This window comes from Papaver somniferum, unplaced genomic scaffold (assembly GCF_003573695.1).
Source record: "Papaver somniferum cultivar HN1 unplaced genomic scaffold, ASM357369v1 unplaced-scaffold_19, whole genome shotgun sequence".
NCBI classification, from domain to species: Eukaryota; Viridiplantae; Streptophyta; class Magnoliopsida; order Ranunculales; family Papaveraceae; genus Papaver; species Papaver somniferum.
This window is the reverse complement of record NW_020628818.1, coordinates 4,681,098-4,700,890: the sequence shown is the minus strand read 5'-3', so window position 1 is coordinate 4,700,890 and position 19,793 is coordinate 4,681,098. Positions and strand designations below refer to the sequence as shown.

At 35.9% G+C, this 19,793-nt stretch overlaps 1 protein-coding gene and 1 pseudogene across 1 annotated transcript; both read right to left on the bottom strand.

The window, feature by feature from the left end:
- Positions 1-7,730: 7,730 nt before the first annotated feature.
- Positions 7,731-10,829, bottom strand: LOC113338656 (annotated as a pseudogene).
- A 5,457-nt stretch (positions 10,830-16,286) lies between these two features.
- On the bottom strand, positions 16,287-19,037 carry LOC113338430. The gene is made up of 4 exons (XM_026583858.1): positions 19,000-19,037; positions 17,445-17,509; positions 16,896-17,195; positions 16,287-16,702 (listed from the first exon to the last, which is right to left on the bottom strand). The coding sequence occupies exons 1-4, from the start codon at positions 19,035-19,037 to the stop codon at positions 16,287-16,289; spliced, it is 819 nt and encodes a 272-aa protein (XP_026439643.1).
- Between the last annotated feature and the right edge of the window lie 756 nt (positions 19,038-19,793).

The window sequence follows — 19,793 nt, the reverse complement described above, 5'->3', positions numbered from 1 at the left end:
CTTTTTATCAAATTGAACATATTTGTTAGGTTTCAATTTACAAAACAATAATTCTATTAAGCCCACCGGCCAATCCCAGGGTCAAACCCACCGCTGAGGTGGCGACAATGTTGCTTTTTTTTTGATGCAAGAAACCATTTGATTGAACCAAAATATTACATAACTTCGTAGTTGTCTTCCTTTCACCCCTTACAAGATCTGCTATTTCCTTGGGGATATTACTATCAAAATCAAAGGAAGTCTTGGTAGTTCTAGCTTTATTGGCTATTACATGTGCCACATTATTAGTCGATCTTTTTACATGACTAATACTTACAGAAGAAAAACATGACAGCATCTGCTTTATTTCATCTACATAACTCTGGTTCAACCAGTGAACTACTCAGCTAGCATTGCTGATAGAAGTGATAACATTTATACAGTCTCCTTCAAACGTCAAGTTGCTGAGATTAAAGTTGAGTTCTTTGGCCCACTGGATCGCATGTATCATGGCCAAACATTCTGATTGCTCTGGATCTACTCCTCCATATTGGTACCTGCCACTGATCCCTCTGGCTGAACCTGCAGAGTCACGAATGATTAGACCTATTCCAATTTCCTTAGTTTAATGATCAAAAGATGCATCTATGTTAATTTTTATTTGACCAGCTGGTGGTGGAGACCATTGCTGTGTTTGCATTTTATTTTGATGCTCATGAAATTGACTTCCTTCTTTAAGACAAAGCCCAACAAGATTTATAATCTCATGACAGGCGAACCGTTCATTAATTCTCTTATTATGAAACACTGTTATGCATCTATTCTTCCATATCTGCCAAGCTGTACACATAAGAGTGAATGTCCATCTCAAATTTTCCTCATCTGAAGTTGATTCAGAGAACCAGCTAGCTATCCGCCTAGAAACACTAATGTTCTGACTATGAAGACACTCAACATTGATATTAATTCTTAGCCAAATTGATTTTGCATAGTGACAGTAAATGCTGCAGAGTTTCCACTTGAGAATCGCATAAAGGGCAAGCTGTGTTTATGTCTTTCTTGTAAAAGCTGATTTTTTCCATTGTTGGAATAATGTTTTTCAAACATTTCCAAAGAAATAATTTAATCTTGTGTGGAGCTTTTGTTTTCCACAGATTCTTCCATATCCTATTAGAGATTGAACTCTGACTTCCTAATTGATTATTTAAATCACCAGTCAAGACTTTATAAGCCGATTTAATTGAGAATTCTCCAGTTCTATTGGGTTCCCAAATCAGTCTGTCTTCTCCTTGCTGAGGTAAGTACATCTTAAGTATTAACTGGGTTGTTTGGATTGGGAATATAGTTTTAATCAACTCTTCATTCCATCTTTTTGGATTATGTAGCATGAGGTCTGAAACATGCACCAGCTGGACTGAAGCTCTAAAATCATCACTAGGATATGGAGTGTGATCTAAACCTACTATCCACTTATCATACCAAATGAGGGCTTTGGTGCCACATCTGATGTCCCATCTAGAAAACTTCCTAACAATATCTAATCCTTTTTCTATTCCTTTCCAAATCCAAGAGGAGCTTTGGTTATGTTGTTGAAGGTGGAGGAATTCACAGTATGGTGAATACTTGAGCTTCATATTTTTAACCCAAGGTTTATCTGTTTCTGTACAGAGCCTCCATGCTAGTTTTGTTAACAGCGCCATGTTGAATTTTCCCAGGTTCCTAAAATCAAGTCCTCCATTTTCTTTAGACACACAGAGAGAGTCCCAAGCAATGAAATTAATTCCTATATTATTTTTATGCCCCCACCAAAAATTTCTTTGAAAAGAATCAAGCTCCTTAAAAGTATTTTTTGGTATTTGAAAATTACTCATGTAATGAGTGGGAATGGCATTTAAAACTGATTTCATCATTGTTGTTCTGGCTGCTTGATTCAAGGTTGTTGAACTCCATCCTTGGAATCTATTTGCATAAGACTCTTTTAAAGACTCAAAAGAGGATTTTTTAGACTCTCCTAATAGAATTGGTAGACCAAGGTATTTATCTGAAGAGCATAACCTTCTAACTCTCAGCCTTCTTGTTATATCGAGTTTTATTTCTTGAGAAACATCTCCACAGATGAAAGCTGGAGATTTAGAATAATTTATGAGCTGACCAGATATGTTACTGAAATGTTGCAGAAGATCAGATATATGTTGAAGACCTTTCTCCGTTGCTTGAAATAACAACAGGCAATCATCCGCAAATAAAAGATGATTTATTGGAGCTGGCTTCTGAGAAGTACTAATGCCTTGAATATTTTTATTCATCTGAGCATGTTCCAAGGTTTTAGAAAGATATTCCATTGACATAATAAATATATAGGGAGATAAAGGATCTCCTTGTCCTAAACCTCTAGATGGGTTGTATGGAGAACAAGTGCTACCATCTAATCTGATGGATATCGAAGTAGTCGAAATACATTCATGAATAATTGCTCTCCAGACTTCACAAAAACCCAAGTGAAGGAGCATTTTATCTATAAAAGCCCATTCTAGTATGTCGAAAGCTTTCGACATGTATAGATTAAGGGAAACAAAAGGGGTTTTATTTTTTGATTTCTTCATCGAGTGGATTAGTTCATGGGGTAATATGATGTTATCATTAATTAGCCTTTTCGGAACATAAGCCACCTGAGAGGGTGAGATAATTTTATCCATAAGGGTCTTCATTCTACAAACAAATAATTTGGAAATTATTTTGTAAGAGAAATTACAAAGCCCTATGGGTCTGAAATCATTAGGTGTTGATGGTTGATTGGTTTTTGGGATGCGACATGTGACAGTATGATTTAACTGAGGTGGTAGTTTTTTGGTTTTGAAGAAGTTTTGCACCATAGAAGTAATATCATCACCCACTACGGCCCATTGAGAAATATAAAAGCCCACCGGAAAACCATCTGGTCCCGGAGCACTCCAACTGGACATACTTTTAAGGACATCATAAATTTCCTCCTTATCAGGAATTGTCATGAGTTTTTGGTTATCCTCAGCCTTGACTAATTGTTGAATAATATCAAAAGATGAGTTATTCATCTGAGGATTAGTGGTAGTAGGCTAGTAGCTATAGTGAAAAAGTGAGTAGTGAGTAAATTCACTAAATCTTTCCTTTTATGAAACCATCTACCATTAGTATCCTTCAAAGCTGTGATATTATTCCTAACCCTTTTCCTATTAGCCCTGACATGAAAATAGGCAGTGTTATTGTCCGCATCCAGAATCCAGTGATCTCCTCCTTTCTGTTGCTAATACTCAGCTTCTATTTTTTCCCAATGAGCTAACCTTTCTATGACAAACTGAATTTGCTCACTATTAGAATCACTAAATGGTAGCGATTATAGATGAGCAAGCAAATTCTTGTAATAATTGACATGTTCACTAATATGACCAAATTCCTGCCGATTCCATCTAGCCAAAACTTTCCTGGTGTTATTCAATTTATCAGTAATATTGTTAAGGCCTATGGAAGCTTGCCAAGAGTCTTGGATTATTTCCGAACATGAAGAATCTCTTAACCAACATTTGTAAAATTTCCAAGCTTTAGTTGGGCGTAAACACTTTGGTTCTATTATGAGTAGAATTGGACAATGATCGGAGGCTCTAAATGGAAGATGATACACTTTAGAGTCTGGATACTATTCTAACCATAATGCTTTATAAAGAGCCATATCAATTCTACATCTTTTATATCCTCTTATATTTAACATATTAGACCAAGTATAATTTTGTCATATAAAGCCTAAGTCCATAAGCCCTGCAGAATCAATCACATTTATAGTCCAGTTTTCATAAGAATAGCTAGAAGCACTTTGACCCTTATTATGTAGATGAACATTCAGGTCACCAAAAATCACACAAGGCTGGAAGACATTTTCACTAAGCTCTTTTATAAAGTCCCATTGCTGTTTTTTCTCTTCTACATGAGTAGAGCCATACATGCAAGACAAGAGCCATTCCTCCTTAGATGGTTAGATTGAATTAGAACATGAATCATGTTATCAGCACTACTAACTATTTCACATGGAAAGTCTTTCTTCCATAAAAGAATTAACCCTCCAGATAGACCCACAGAGCTAACAAACCAAGAATTAGGATATTAAAACCTTTGACATAATATTTTTGCTCTGTCAGCACTAATCTTTGTTTCAGAAAGGAAAATCACATCTGGGTCCCGTTCCTTAATAATACCATCTAAATAGTCTCTAGTGTATTTAAAGACAAACCCTTCAACATTCCATGCAATTAATTTCATGTTAAATGAAGTGCAACTCTTAAGACAATAATTATGATGATAACACGGATAAGAAATTTGAGAATAGTCAAAATAACACACGAAATTATTATGGAAGGTTTGCAGATCACGAATGAGGAAATTAAAATTAGGGTAAGTGATTGTGTATACCTGGTGGGAGGCACTTGGATTTCCATCTTGAAGAGATTTCGACTGGTTTTGCTCTGACACTGTTCCATGGTAAGATTGACTGAAATTAGGAGGAATATTATCATCCGAATTGACACGAGTATTATCCGCAGATTCCTCTAAAGGACTAGCTTCATATTGTCTTGACTGATTCAATTCAAAATGACGGATTAAAGATTGAAGCGGTTCCTTTATGATAATTTCATTTGGATCTACATTCTGAGCATTGTAGTCATCCATAGAGAGATCAAACTCACCCATAGCTAAATAATGCTTAAGGATACTCATATTACCTCCAACTTGTCTATTTAAGGTATCATAGACTGAAGAACTATGAGTATTTTCACTTTCTCCATTCAAACTACTCTGATTATGATCTGAGGTATGGCTAGACTGGCCTTTTTCCATTCTCACTCTTTTCCCTTTTCTCTCCATAGTATCTTCTATCCCCCTACTTTTACTAACAACAACTTGCAACATACCTTGGGAATTACATTGAATAGTAGAGACTGGTACAGCCGAGGCAATTGAGTTGTCCACCTGGTTGGAGAAGTAGATCGGTTGATCTTGTCCTTGAGTACAGGTCATCAACAGCTGGGAGGAAGAAGCCGCTCCAAATTTAATATTTGCATGCATCATATTTCCGTCATTTAAAGCTGGACCAACTATTGCATGCTGATTTTGTTGCTCCAAAAGAGTATTTGATGGTTGAGTTTGATCTTGTTGAAGACTTGGATGTAATTGTTGTTCCATTGCACCATCTTTTGACCCCCTATTATCCGGATTATTCCATGATGGAGGGTCGATGAGTGAGTTAGATGGAAGATACCCTCTTTGCTGGTGTAGAAGAAAGTGAGCAATCATTTCACATTCAGAGTCCTTGTGATTTATCGTGTAACAGCGACCACGGAGATTAAAAGGCTGCTTTTCATAGAAGATTCTTAGCCACACTTCTTCGTTAACTGCATTCTTGAGCCATAAACCTCTTCTTAATGGATCACGCACGTCTATGAGCACCAGAACTTTCTGAACTTTACCCTTATGAACTATGCAATCCTTTGGGTCTAATTCTTTTACTTCACCCATTGTTGAGGCTATGCCTGAAACTATAGGAAGATAGCCAAACTCTGGCTGCATGTTATACAAACGAAGCCATAGTAGCTGTTTGGTAAGATCAACCAAACTTTTTGGGATAGATGGATCCCATGGCACCAGTACCATTAGGTCTCCTTCAATAAACCACAGACGGAATTTTAAGACAACCTCATATTCTTCTTGCGAGTAGAACATTATCATGAAAGTATCATCATCTTCCTTTTTAATAAAAATGTCATTGCTTTTGACCCACAACTTTTTCAACTCCTTATCAAGTTCAGTGACAGTAAAGGATTTGATAGAGTAAACTTTACCTAAAAAACTGAACTTCCAATTCGCAGCACCTTGAACCAAATCATCAGCAGAAATATCATCAGGAAGCTTCAGAGCTTTCAGTCTGTTGGAAAGCAGAGAACTTTCCATGTCTTGGTACTGAGAAAAGGTTTGTTTTGTTGAGGGAATAAACGTATGATTTTGTGACTCAATGAAAAGAGATTTGTATATAGAGATGGAGGAGAAAACGATGAAGACCAAAATAATATAAAATTGATAGTCGTTGTTCTCATGACTGAATGTTGGACACTTGTTAGAATTCTTGTTTATTCTGCAGAGCCTAATGATAGAGTTAGGGTAATAACGGCCGTTAGATTTCGAAGTTGCCATAAGCGTGGGAGAGAGAAATCATGGATGATCAGAGTAGTATTAAAAGATTAAAAAGTTTAGATTAATCAGCTGTGAGAGAAACCAAATCTTCTTTTATCTTTGGAGTGCAGTGTCAAACTGTATTTGGATGATAGAACATTTAGTCAGGCAAAACCGCTTTAATCCTTCAAGTTGTCATCCAAGAGCACTACCGCTTTAACCCTTCAAATTGTCATCCAAGAGCACTACCGACCTAGCCAGAAAACATAGAAAGATGACAATGTTTTAGTGAGTTAACTCCGATTCAGAGAGAGAGAAGAGAGCTTATCTATAAAGGACTCGGCGACGATGTTGCTTGACTTTCTTGTTTACGTGGGTTTTCTTCTCTCAAGTGACGTGAGGTTTTATTCCTCTCTTGAGTCTTCTCAAAGCGAAAGATTTTTTTTTTCTCTTTTTCCTTCTTGTTCTTCGTTTAGGCTCAGGGATCAGATTGAAATTGATAACATCCAAGAACCAACACATATCTTTCCATTGATTAACATCGTTGCCAAATCTATGAATTTTTGCCTTCCTACAAAATCACAACCCTAGAACACGAAACCACAGTACAAATAAATAAATTTTCCAGTCCATTGAACTCCAATACAACAATAAAAAATTAGAATTAACCCAAAAATTAAAGTTAGAAAGATTCAATAGTGCGGATCTTATCAATGGAGTAAAAAAAGGCATATATATCAACGCTGTGAAATCCTAACTAGAAAACTCTCTAAAAATCACCGAGAGAAAGAGTCAACAAAGAACAAGGGACAACTTTCCTAGCAGTAGTTCTTCTTCTATAATGTTTGTTTTCCTCTATTGAATCCCCTTGTTTGATGGTAGGAATAGACTGCCGGAGTCGGAGAATAAACAACTAAACAAAGAACAAACGACCGCGGGAGGAAGGAAACTCACAGAGATGATAAAGTCCAGCCACGTCGTCGCCACATCATCGGTGGGATTGACGATGGGATAGACTTGTGGACTCAATAGAATTATTGCTTACAAAAAAAAATGGTCATAAAAGGATCTCCCATTCTAAGGTCCTTTGGTCGGTCGGTCCAACTAATGATTATACTAACTATTCACTACACAAACTTAATTAAAAAGGATAATTTTGGTATTAACATAGATATTTGGATAAAAGGAGTCTTCACTTTACTTCGAAATGTCTTACTAAAAAATAGAACCATGGCCCCAAAAAAAAAATCATGGTCCCCAAAAAATCGTTCTTTACAAGACAGGTGCACTACTTTAATGGACCTGGTCCTTCTCAATTCAAGCCATGATGATGATGCTAGGGGAATTACGGTTAATAACTCAAATTGCAGGTTCTGCGACATGGAACAAGAAAGTGTTGAGCATTTGTTTTTACGTTGTAACTTCACTTGGCAAGTTATGAATTATCTTTCAAGGGCTTTCAAATTCAAGAGGATGTTTGTAGCTTTCAAATCGGGGACGGTGCTTGAACATCCATAAATCCCCAGAGATCACTCCACGTGAGAATTTATATACATCCATAGCAGCTTAATTGCGTCGTTCTTTTCATTCTCAAGCACAGGAATATACCCCATTTACAAAATCCCAATTTACATAGGGTACAAAGAAACATGGCCTCAGCACAAACACTATGCATGCAAAATTCAAACTTTCCTACACTAATGAGATTTCTTTCGAAGATACAAATTGCTGATGTCGAGGTTTAAAAATAAAGGTTTGCATCACCCTTCCGTCACAAGCCTCGACAACAAGAAGTCTGAACCTCAACAATATTTTGAAATAATAATGAAACATACAACTGGTCAAGACTTCAAAATCCACATGGAGGAAGCAACTGAAGGATTTACCCATCGGCCTAGGATTAACTGCTAAGCCAATCAAGATCTTGGATTGTGGTTTCAGACCAGTCAGGTTCAATCCAACTGCAACTTAAGTACTCTGTTGACTCATAGAAATCTGCCGCAGAACTGCCGCTTGAAAGAGAGTTATATGTACCTGTCTCAAGAGAATAACACAAAAGCTCTCTGTTATGCAATCTAGGGAAGTATATTTTGTTATCCATGCGACAGTTTGGAGCAACTGCTGAAACACATGATGCATTGCTGATAAATAACATGTGCTTTCCCAGATGCTTAACTTCCATCCAAACTTTTTCAGGCATATCTAACCTGAAAGCCCGAACCCATTCCCCGAAATTACCTAAATACACAGATAAAAGTTCTCCCCCACACTCCACCAAGAATCTCTTGTAAATAAAACTACAACTGGGAGGCGGAACCTTGACAAGTATCTCCCAACTAAAGCCATTTAAATCATATACTCCTAACGTCCCATTGCAATCTAAGCAATAGAAAGCTCCTCGGTAGAAAACTGGATTGTTAAGAGACAGCTTGAATGACACGTCTTTCCTATTAGGAGGCACATTATCAAGTATATTAATCGTCCACGATTCATCTCCTCTTTTAATAGATAAAATTAGAATATCATCATTAAAAAATTGAGAAACAGCAAACACTGAGCAATCAGTAGAAGTTGGTACGGAAGAGAAAGAGATGACTGTGTGCAGAAGTTCCTCGTCGTCTGGTAAGTCTGGGAGTTTGATAGTTGCTCTAGTGAAGGGATTATAGAGAAAAAAAACATTTGTTATCTTTGAAGATAAGCAGCCAACCATCTCTCGAAGAACAAATTGTAGCACCTTTAAACAATTCGGGGATGTTCATTAGGTACTTCTCAGTATGCAGTGGGTTCAAGAAAACATAAGCAGCTAGATTATCATCGGAGAAGACCATCCATGGAGATAAAGCGGTCCTTATATTCATATTATAAGATAATCTGTTTCCATTCGCTGTAGGAATTATAGATCGATGACTTTTACTGACTGAACGCCAATGTATGTAATCCAACGTATGAAGATAGGCCCCCAATAAACATATAATATCGTTAGGAAGAAAATTACCCCAAGCACTTCTCTGTCTCGGATCATCCACTTCATTCTTCACATTCGTTTTACTTTCCTCTGCCTCACTACAGCTATCTTCCTCGTCCTTCTTACACTTTAGCGTTTTCTTTATCGAGTCAAAGTTCCTAAGAGATCAAATAAAACGTACAACGGTGAGAACTTATCACAATACATTTGTCTATGAAAAGGAATCTGTTTGACATTCTTAATTTGACAATGTTGGATTTTATAAGGCCTATGTGAAAATGAATTAGATGCTAATTCTTTCGTAGAATGATCTTGTCACTGTATACAATTAACACATTCGAGTACATGTAATGTTACCATCTAGCTTTTTGAATAAATAATTCATTATCCGTTGTTTTTTCAAAATAGGTGGATGCAAGAGTTACATGTAACAGACGCCAACTTTTGGTGAGAGTTACATGATAAAATTAACATTGTCAAATATTCTCAGCTGATACTCCTTGACTATAAAGAATCAATAAGCACTAGATAAAGAAAGAAACATGAGATTAGTACAAAAGAAAACCGGAAAGTAATGCGATAAATTCACATTACCTTGAAGTTATAGGAATCATCACCCAACTTGACGAGAACCACGGAGATGGAACATCAGGACATGGTAAAGATAATAACAGACTCTTATCATCAACTTCATATTTGTACAAGCTCAATTCATTTTGTTGTGTAAAATACAAACACCCCTTTGTAAAACCCAACTCTGCAGCTGAGCAAGATAATATGCTATTTTTGCCAAGAAAGAATACATGGTCACCCAAACTTTTAACCTCTTCCAATGCCAATTAAGATAAATTTATCTTGAATATACTGATTGTGAATACCTGCATATAAACACCTCTGGGGTTCCTATATATTTGAAGTTTAAAGATTTCACCAGAAGATTGAACATAAATTATAAAAACTGTAGAATCCTTTAGTCCTGGCGGCATTGGGTAGGTATTGGATATATTAAACTCACTTATAGAGAGGGTTTTCTGGGAATTAGTATCAGACCCATGTTGTATTTGTATCTCTAAATGCGGATTATTCAAACACATTGCATACAACTTACCACTGAAGCAATCAATTGTACGGGGATAATTGTCTTCATCTATGAACTTCTGTTTACACCACCAACACTGCAGAATACAATAATGTACCCAGGACCAGCTTCAGTAAAAAGAAAAAACACCATGGATTCACCATCATTCCTACTACCCCTTGGTGGAGAAGACAAAACGCAGTCTTGTATATCGAATCCATCTAACTCCATCCAATTTCGCAGAGAAGGTAAGTGAATAGTCTCCATTGACGATGGATTCCATAAAAAACAATCCCCATAATTGAAATTTTTAACATTTTTATTATCACAGGTGATGATTAACCAACCTTGATGACAATTTTTCTGCCAGAATGTGTTCTTACTCAGCTCTGGAATGAACTTTTTGCAAGATCTACTCTTAGGATCACATAAATTATAAAAAGTCTGAAACTTTTGATGTTTTCCATGTGGGCAAACAAGCCAAGGTGCTGAGTTTGGTAAGGGTGGGAGTTTACGCTGACTTCTTTGATTTGATTCCATGGAGGAAGTGAAGAGAAAGGGAAAGTGAAACTTTTGAGAAATTGTTTATTACAGTGAAGTGAAGATTACAGGACGCCAAAGGCCAAACCCCAAGTATCTATCTAGTTTACAGTTTTTACCCCTCTGTTATTTGGAGATTTCCAGGGTTTTTTCCGGTTGTAGTGGGAAAGTCCGAAGGCGAAGGAGCCATTCAAAATCCTCGTTGGTCGTTGGAGATTTATAAGAGTCTCCCAAACTCCCTAGAAAACCCCATTAGTCATGGGAAGTTTGAAAAAAACTCCTAAATTCTCTGTTAGTGGTTTAAACTAGAATGCTAGGGAGTTGGTCTTTTTTGGAGAGTTCTGGGAAGTTTACAGTATATTTTTGCCTCACTCCAAATTTCTCAAATTTCAGGGTGTTAGTCGTGGGAGATTTCAATGTATTTCAATAGAGTTGGCAAATCCCCTGTTAATCGTGGGGGAGTTTGTCAAAATCTTTTAAAATCTCTGTTAGTGGTGAGAGATTTCTAGGGAGTTTCTAAAACTACCTCAAAATCCCTTAAACTCCCTTGTTAGTGGTGAGAGATTTGATTAGAATCTCTTAAACTCCCTGTTAGTCATAAAACACTAGAGTTATAGGGAGTTTACAATTTGGGGGAGTTTCGTGATGTTTTTGTGCTTGGACCAAATCTCTCAAAAAACAAGAGATTTCTGGGGAGTTAGGGTTAAACTCCCCCAAATTATCTAGACTCTCATACACTCCCTCTAAATCCCTAGGGATTTAAATACATTAAAATCTCTCAAACTCCCTATACTTTCTTACACTCCTTCAAAATCCCCAAGATTCAACATACATTAACCCCCCACCCCCAACTCACTCGTGGAATAACCCCTTGTTCATTTATTAGGGCATGGTCTTATAAGAATTTTTGAATAATGATATTTACCTAACAACGTTAACAATATTTACTTAGCCATGTGGATGAACAATTTGGAAAAACTTAATCTGTGATAACACAAAACTAGCGACACATCCTAAGCCGCAAGCGGTTGATATTGAGCCGTGCGACATTGTTTCATTCGTCAGCGGTTAGTTTTTCGGAGATCATTTCTTTTTCTTTATGGTCATTTATATGACATTGTCTCATTCGCCAGCCGTTAGTTTTCGCTGGTCATTTCTTTTTCTTTACGGTTATTTATATGAGTTACCCACCATTCTCTCCCACCAAATCACAACTCTCTTTATATGTAACAATTTTCTTTTGATTTCAGTCAATTTTTTTTTCAACCATGAATCCTGATTTTGATTCTTCTGAAAAGGGGTTGGAAATGGATGAAACCTTGTACGAAGAAGAGAAAGAAACATATTTAGAGATTTTTGATTAGTTGGATGAGGAGTCAAATGAGGCTATAAGGCGGCGGAACGTTATGTTAGAGTTATATTCGGGATGATACCTAGGCTTTTAGAGCCAGTAGAAGTTTTCACTAAAAGATGGATGTGATGAGAGCGACATTTTACCACGACAAGATGATGCATGATTATTTTAACGATAGATGTGTGTATTCTGATGAAGATTTTCAGCGTCGACTCCGCTTGGACCGCAACTTGACTCAAATGATAATTGCTGAGTTTTTTCAGGTACAACCTTTATTTAATTATCAGTAGTCTAACACTTTTGTCAACTTTCCTATGAAAACCTACTCAAATGGATGTTGTTAAAATTGTTGCTCAAAACACAACTAGGGATTTTCCACGAATGCTAGTGTTGTGTTGATACCCCAATTTCGCCCCCTCCGTAAAAATATTATTTTACGCTTCAAAATTGGATACAAAATATTGCTGCAAAGTTCCTAGTGTCGGCAGGACAGTGAAAAGGTAAATCTACTAGAAGTAATACGACATCGCCTAAAAAGATAGAATGGTAAGACAGTGAGTAAAATAGAATGGTTCAGTCTTCACATGCCTGATATAGAAGTTCTCCAAATGTCTTTGTCGATCTTCAGTCTTTGTAGGTGATGTCTGATACTCAACTACCAAATCCTAACCTAGTCAGAGACTTGACTTAGTAGACTAGAAATCAAAATATAATTTTGATCATCTAATATTGACAACAAGCTTGAGATAGCAGAACTTGTGGGTTTAACCGATCAATGCTCTAACAAAAACTTCTGGTGTTGTGTTTTTTCCTTTTCCGCATTATATTGTTTATTACGTAAGTTGCACGTATTCAATCTTAGTAGATATGTCCATCTAATTGTGATCGATTACGAGACTCGTTTCTTGTAGAATTTGTATGTTGAAAGATAGATAACAAGTTTAATTACTTGGCAGAATTCAGATTGGATTATTTGGGTACGACTATATTGATCTTGGATGTTGATTTTTGAGATCTTCTAAGTACTCTTCTTAACAATCAAGTTCACATAGAGAATCTTTGTCTATATACATACTGATTGAGAAGAGGTATAGATATAAACTCTATATACATATTATCAAAGATCATTCAGTTGGTCTACTTGCAATTGTATTAGGTTTTTTCAATACAGGTTGCCGTACGAAAAAGTTGCTGGTATACTTGGTACCCCTGCGTTTTCAAACACTTTTACAAGATTACCGGTGCAAGTCGTTTGCGCAACAAATTATTTTAGATATTTTCCACTAATACTAAGAAGAAGTATAGTTGTAGTAAGGATCGTTCCCATGAGGAGCTGTGTAATTGTTATTTGTTATTCACTTCTTATGTAACCAAAAGGGGGTTGTGATAAGTTTGAATAAACTTGGCTAACGAAAACAAAAACAAAGAAAATGAAGATTGAGATCAAGGGAAGAAAATACTGGTTAGAGGTATCATCTTCTGTCACCAACTGTGCTCATCAACTGATTCGAGTTAACATTTATTACTTCTCATATCAATAACCCTAAAGCATCCTATCGCAGGCTTACTCCGAAAAAACTCATTGTATCATCAAAGGTGCAAGAGCCTCTCTTTAAATCCTTCTTGATGAATAACTTGTCATAAGAGTCACTCAAGTTTAACCTAATGAAAGCAATCATCTTCCTAAAATTGAGGTTGTTAGATAACTACTGGGTCGAACTCGCATGTGTTGCTATCTCAAGCATGTTTGTCAATGTTAGTGATCAAAATTATAAGTCTTGATTTCTAGTCTACTTATAGATGTCTCGGACTAGGACATAGATTGTGCAGTTGAGCCTTAGACTTCACGGCGTTCATCATTTGAAGAAGAATAACTACTAAGGAGAGCTTGTGAAACTTCATCAACAAAAGGTATGTGGAGATTGAAACTCGTCTATCACTTGGAAAGTATATTTCTACTCTATATCCTATATTGAGACATAGGTCGTGTTACGATATAGTTTGCTGTTATACACATTCGAGATTTCGAGCTGAGTTTAACTCGCTTACATATTTCTCGGAATATGTGTTGGCAAGATTTCGCTTCGACCAAGTTCATCTTATATTCTTGAAGCAAATCAAAAGATGATCATGTGAAAATTGCCGAGTAACATCTTACATGGTTTGTGTGATATAATTATTTAGTGTAAGCTTGGAATGTTTCGTTATGATTATTTCAGTAACTTGAAAATTACTTTGATGCTAATAGTGTGTGAAAACGGCTATTGTCATCCTCTAAGAAAGTTTCCATGATTGAAATAAGAGTCTAGAACACTTAACCATTATTGGATATGACATGTTGTGTACTCTTGGACATATGTAATCTATGTCCGGGAACCATAGTATGCGTACCCGTACGCGTACATGTTGACTTGAGAAATCCGGGAACCTAAATATGCGTACCCGTTTGTGTACTGGCATAAGGTTCATGTCCGAATATTTCTGCTGGGATTGGAAGTACGCGTACCCGTTTGCGTACTGGCGAAACCCAACCTTGGTCCGGGTATTTCAAGTATGCGTACCCGTTTGCATACTTGAAGGTTACAGTTCTAAAATTAGTTATGTTCATGAACTTAAACATTTATAAAATAAGGAATGCAACTTTGCAAACCGTGGGTATAATGTTCATGAATTGATTCGAGTGAATCAAAACGATTTTGCTTCAACTGTGTTCTTGTATACGTCTATGAGAATATAACAATTGAATAACTCTTTAACTAGTTTCATTTGAGTCATTTAATAGTATAGAACAGATAGGGATAGAAACAAACTAGTTGCTGAGATTGTGAAGATAGTTGAAGTTCCGTCAAGAACTTAGTTAAAATCTGATTCTAGGATCTAGATTCTAAAGTAAAATATTGATAAACAAATTTGATAATAATATTGATAATAAGATGTATTCTCAAAACAAGAAGGCATAGCCTTTAAATAGGTTCTCAATAACCGACTATACAGAAAGAAAATGAAATCTAAACAAACCAGGAAAGAAAATACTTGTAAAGCAAGTAAACTGAAACTGACGGATTGGATCAAATGTTATAGTTGATACAAGTATGAGGGATCAACTGTCACAGTTGATACACGCTTCACGAGTCAACTGTCATAGTTGATACATAAAAATATGTATTACATCAGTCCCCCCTTCTTGAAAGAAACTCGCCCTCGAGTTAATGAATAGAAATAACTTCATTCTCTCCATGAAAAGTGAAAATTTCTTGCACATTGAATATATTATAAATGTTCCAATTTGATGTAAGATCAATAACATATGCATTATCACTAATTTTCTTCAAAATCTTGAATGGCCCATATTTCTTCATCTTGGTCATGTTGTAAGTACTAGTAGGAAATCTTTCTTTTCTGAGATGAATCATAACCAATTCTCCTTCATCAAAAGTCTTAAGTCTTATATGTTGATTTGCATCTTCCTTGTACTTTTTATTAGAATCTGCAAGCTTTGATTTTACTTCTTGATGTATGAGTGAATCTTTCTCAATAAAGTTATCTGCCTTAGCATTTGATTTACGTAGCTTGGGAAGCACTACCAAATCCAAAATATGATTAGAAACTTTAGAGTAAACAATCTCAAAAGGTTTCTTACCTGTGGATCGATTGACTGAAGTATTATAAGTACATTCCATGTTTGGAAGGATATTATCCCATTGCTTCTCTTTTCCTCCAATAACCTTGACTCTAATCAGATTTCCTAAAGATCGATTGACTACTTCAGTTTGTCCATCTATTTGAGGGTGAGCAGTTGTACTATACTGTAGTTTAGTTCCCAAATGCATCCATAAGGACTTCCAAAAATAGCTCAAAAACTTAGTGTCTCGATCATAAGTAATTGTCTTGGGAATTCCATGCAGACGTACTACTTCTTTGAAAACTAAATAAGTAACATTGGAGGCATCTGTAGTTTTGTTGCATGCTATGAAGTGAGCCATTTTTGAGTAACAATCAACAACCACCATAATAGAATCATTCCTCCTGGAAGTACGTGGTAAACCAAGCACAAAGTCCATGTTAATATCCACCTAAGGTGCATCGGGAATTGGAAGTGGAGTATATAATCCAGTGTTTTGAATATTACCTTTCGACTGCTGACAAACCATGCATTTTTGTACGTACTTCTGAATGTATCATTGAATTGAAGGCCAAAAATAACGTTCCTCAACCAAAGCAATAGTTTTATCACGTCCAAAACGTTCTTCCAGGCCACTTCCATGCAATTCTTGGATCAAATGAAGACGTAAAGAACATTGTGGTATACATAAACGATTTTCTTTAAAAAGAAAACCATCTTGAATGATGTAATCATCAACACTTCCTGTTGAAGAACCACACTTTTCCCACAGATTCTTAAAATCTTTATCTTCACCATACAGATCTTTCAAGAAATCAAAAGCTAAACTCTCATGTTTGAGAGTGACAAGAAGATGATCTCTTTTACTCAAAGCATCAGCCACCTGATTCAGTTTTCCACTATGATGTTTAATAGAAAATGTGTACTGATTGATAGTAGATAACCATCTATCATGCATTCGATTGACCTTTGCTGAAGTTTTTAAAAACTTAAGAGCTTGATTATCAGTATTGACAACAAACTCACTGTGAATAAGATAAGGATGTCAATTCTTAATAACTTGAACAAGAGCAATTAATTCCAACTCATAAGCTTCTTGAATCTGGATTCTTTTCACTATAATATGCAACTGGATGTCCTTCTTGAGATAATACAACATCTATACCAACAATAGAAGCATCACAATGAATCTCAAAAGGCTTATCAAAATTTGGCATGGCAAGAACAGGGGCACTACATAACTTCTCTTTGAGTAAATTAAAACTCTTATCTGCTTCTTTAGTCCATTCAAAAGTATCACGCTTCAAACAATCTGTTAAACCAGCTGCAATGGTACTAAAATTCCTCACAAATCTTCTGTAGAATGAAGCTAAACCATGAAAACTACGTACTTCACGTATAGAAGTTGGAACAGGCCAATCAACAATTTCTTTGATCTTAGAATCATCCACAGAAATACCAGTATCTGACACAACATAGCCCAAAAAAGTAACTCTATTGGTAGTTTACATACAAAACATTCTCTTGTAAAGCTGTAAAAACCTGATATAAATGCATAAGATGCTCTTCTTCACTGTTACTAAAATCAATATGTCATCAAAATAGACAATGACAAGTTTTCCAAGAAAAGGTTGCAGAACTTGGTTCATTAGATGCATAAATGTGTTGGGTGCATTATATAGACCAAAAGGCATGACTAACCACTCATACAAACCTTCCTTTGTCTTGAAAGCCGTTTTCCGTTCATCACCTTCTCGAATACGTATTTGGTGATATCCACTACGTTAATCAAGCTTTGTAAATACTTTAGCACCAGAAAGCATATCTATCATGTCATCAATTCTTGGTATAGGAAATCTATATAGTATAGTAACTCTATCTAAGGCTCTGCAATCTATGCACATACGATATCCACCATCTTTTTTGTCTACTAAAAAGGTTGGACTAGCACAAGGAATTTTGCTCGGTCTTATCAAACATTTTTGTAACAAATCATCAACTTGACCTTGTAAAATATCATGTTCTTTATGACTTAACCTATAATAAGGTTTGATTAGGAATAGAAGTTCCAGGTGTAAAGTCTATCTGATGTTGTAAATCTCTCAATGGAGGCAAAACATTTGGTAACTCAGCAGGAAATAAGTCACTAAAAGAAGACAATAAAGGTTTTACCTTGTCTGGAATCTCCACCATAGGTTTAGTAACTTCATGAGAGCTCTAAGAATGAGTGTTCAAAGAATGAACAATTGTAGCTACAAGTGCAGTCATCTTCTTGTCTGTTGGTTCCTTGATTGAAGAAGAAGATTGTAAAGGCCACAAAACTTTGGTGAATCCTTCATGAAAAAAAGTATAAGTATTCTCATAGCAGTTATGAACAACACGAATATCATATTGCCATGGTCTTCCCAATAATAAACTTGCTGCAGTTATGTTAATAACATCACACAAAGCATAATCTGAATAACCAGGGAAAGAAAACTTCACCAAACATTGATGAGTGATCTGCTGAGTGGATGAACTGTTTATCCAACCAACTGATATGGTTTTAGATGAAGAGTAACAGGTAAACCAAGTTTCTCAACTAGTTTGGCAGAAACATAGTTTTCTGTACTTCCATTATCAATAATCATGTTGCAAAGTTTATCCTCAATGAGATAATGAGATTTGAAAATATGATAACGTTGTGTAGGAAATGGTGTGATTAAAACTGGTAGAATCAATCCAAGAAAATATTCATCATAAGATTCATGTTCTTGAAGATAAAATAACTCATCATCTCTTAATGTTTCTTCTTCTTGAGTTTCATTAATGTAACCATGAAACTTGCGACAATCACTAGAAGTATGTCCAGTTTGGTTGCACTTGTTACATCTATCTCCTCCAAACTTTGAATAAGGATTAGAGGGTTTAGATAATGGTAGAAATTATTGTTGAAATTGGTTACCTCTAGTATTTCGAACAAAATCTCGTTGTGGAGTCGCCTGAGGTAGCTTAGGAGATGATATATTCATCGTTCGAGTAGTTTCTGAAGGAACATATGTTGTTTGTTGTTGCTGATATGGTTGGCTTGCACTTCTGTCATGTGGATCAACAAAGACAGTTGATCCCAGGGTGAAAAAGGCTCAACAGTTGTTTTTGATCCCTGTGAATATGGATCAAAAACGACTGTTGAGCCCTTTTCACCATGGTAACCATAAGAATAGTTATATGGTTTGGAAGCTTTATAAAAATGTTGATAACGAGCTTGTCGAGAATTACTGAGCACACACCTTTCAACTTTAAGAGCTTGTTGTATTGCTTCAACCATCGTAAACGCTGATTGTGTCATCCCTTGTTGAATTAAATTGTTCAAACCATCAATAAAACGTGCAACTAATTTTTCTTCAGTTTCTTTCAGTTGATTACGAGCAACGAAACCGTAGAACTCAGCTACATATTCTTCACTAATCTAGCTCCTTGTCAACAATTTTGAAGTTTGATAAATAATTGTTGCTTATAATCTTTTGGTAAAAACTTGTCTCTTAATAAACGTCTCATGCGAGTCCAAGTAATTATAGGGGGTTTGTGATACTTATCTCGATCTTCACATAGTGTTTCCCACCAAGCTGCAGCTCCAACTTTCAGTTTATAGGCTACCAGTTTTACTCTAGAAGATTCAGGGACGTCCATGAATTTGAAAAATGATTCGACTTCATAAAACCAATCCAGTAATCCTTCAATTTGTAAACCACCATGAAAACTAGGTATATCAGTCTTTAATTTTTATTCTGGTAGATTTCCATAAGAATTCATAGTAGAGTTTAATCTCTTTTCATCCGTCCACTTTTGTAATTCTTGTTCTTCGACTTTGTCATCTTCATCAAGGTTGATAGTCACATTAACTTGTTTTTTTGGAGTGTTAAGAAAACTTTTCACTGGATCTTTGTGTTGAAGGATATGAGAAACATTGCCAGGAATAGAAGTATTCTTAACAAAAGAATCAATTTTTGTTTCACCATCTTCCTTTTCTCCTGTCTTCTTCTCTCCTTCTTCTTTATCATCGATTAAACCAGGCATGCCTTTA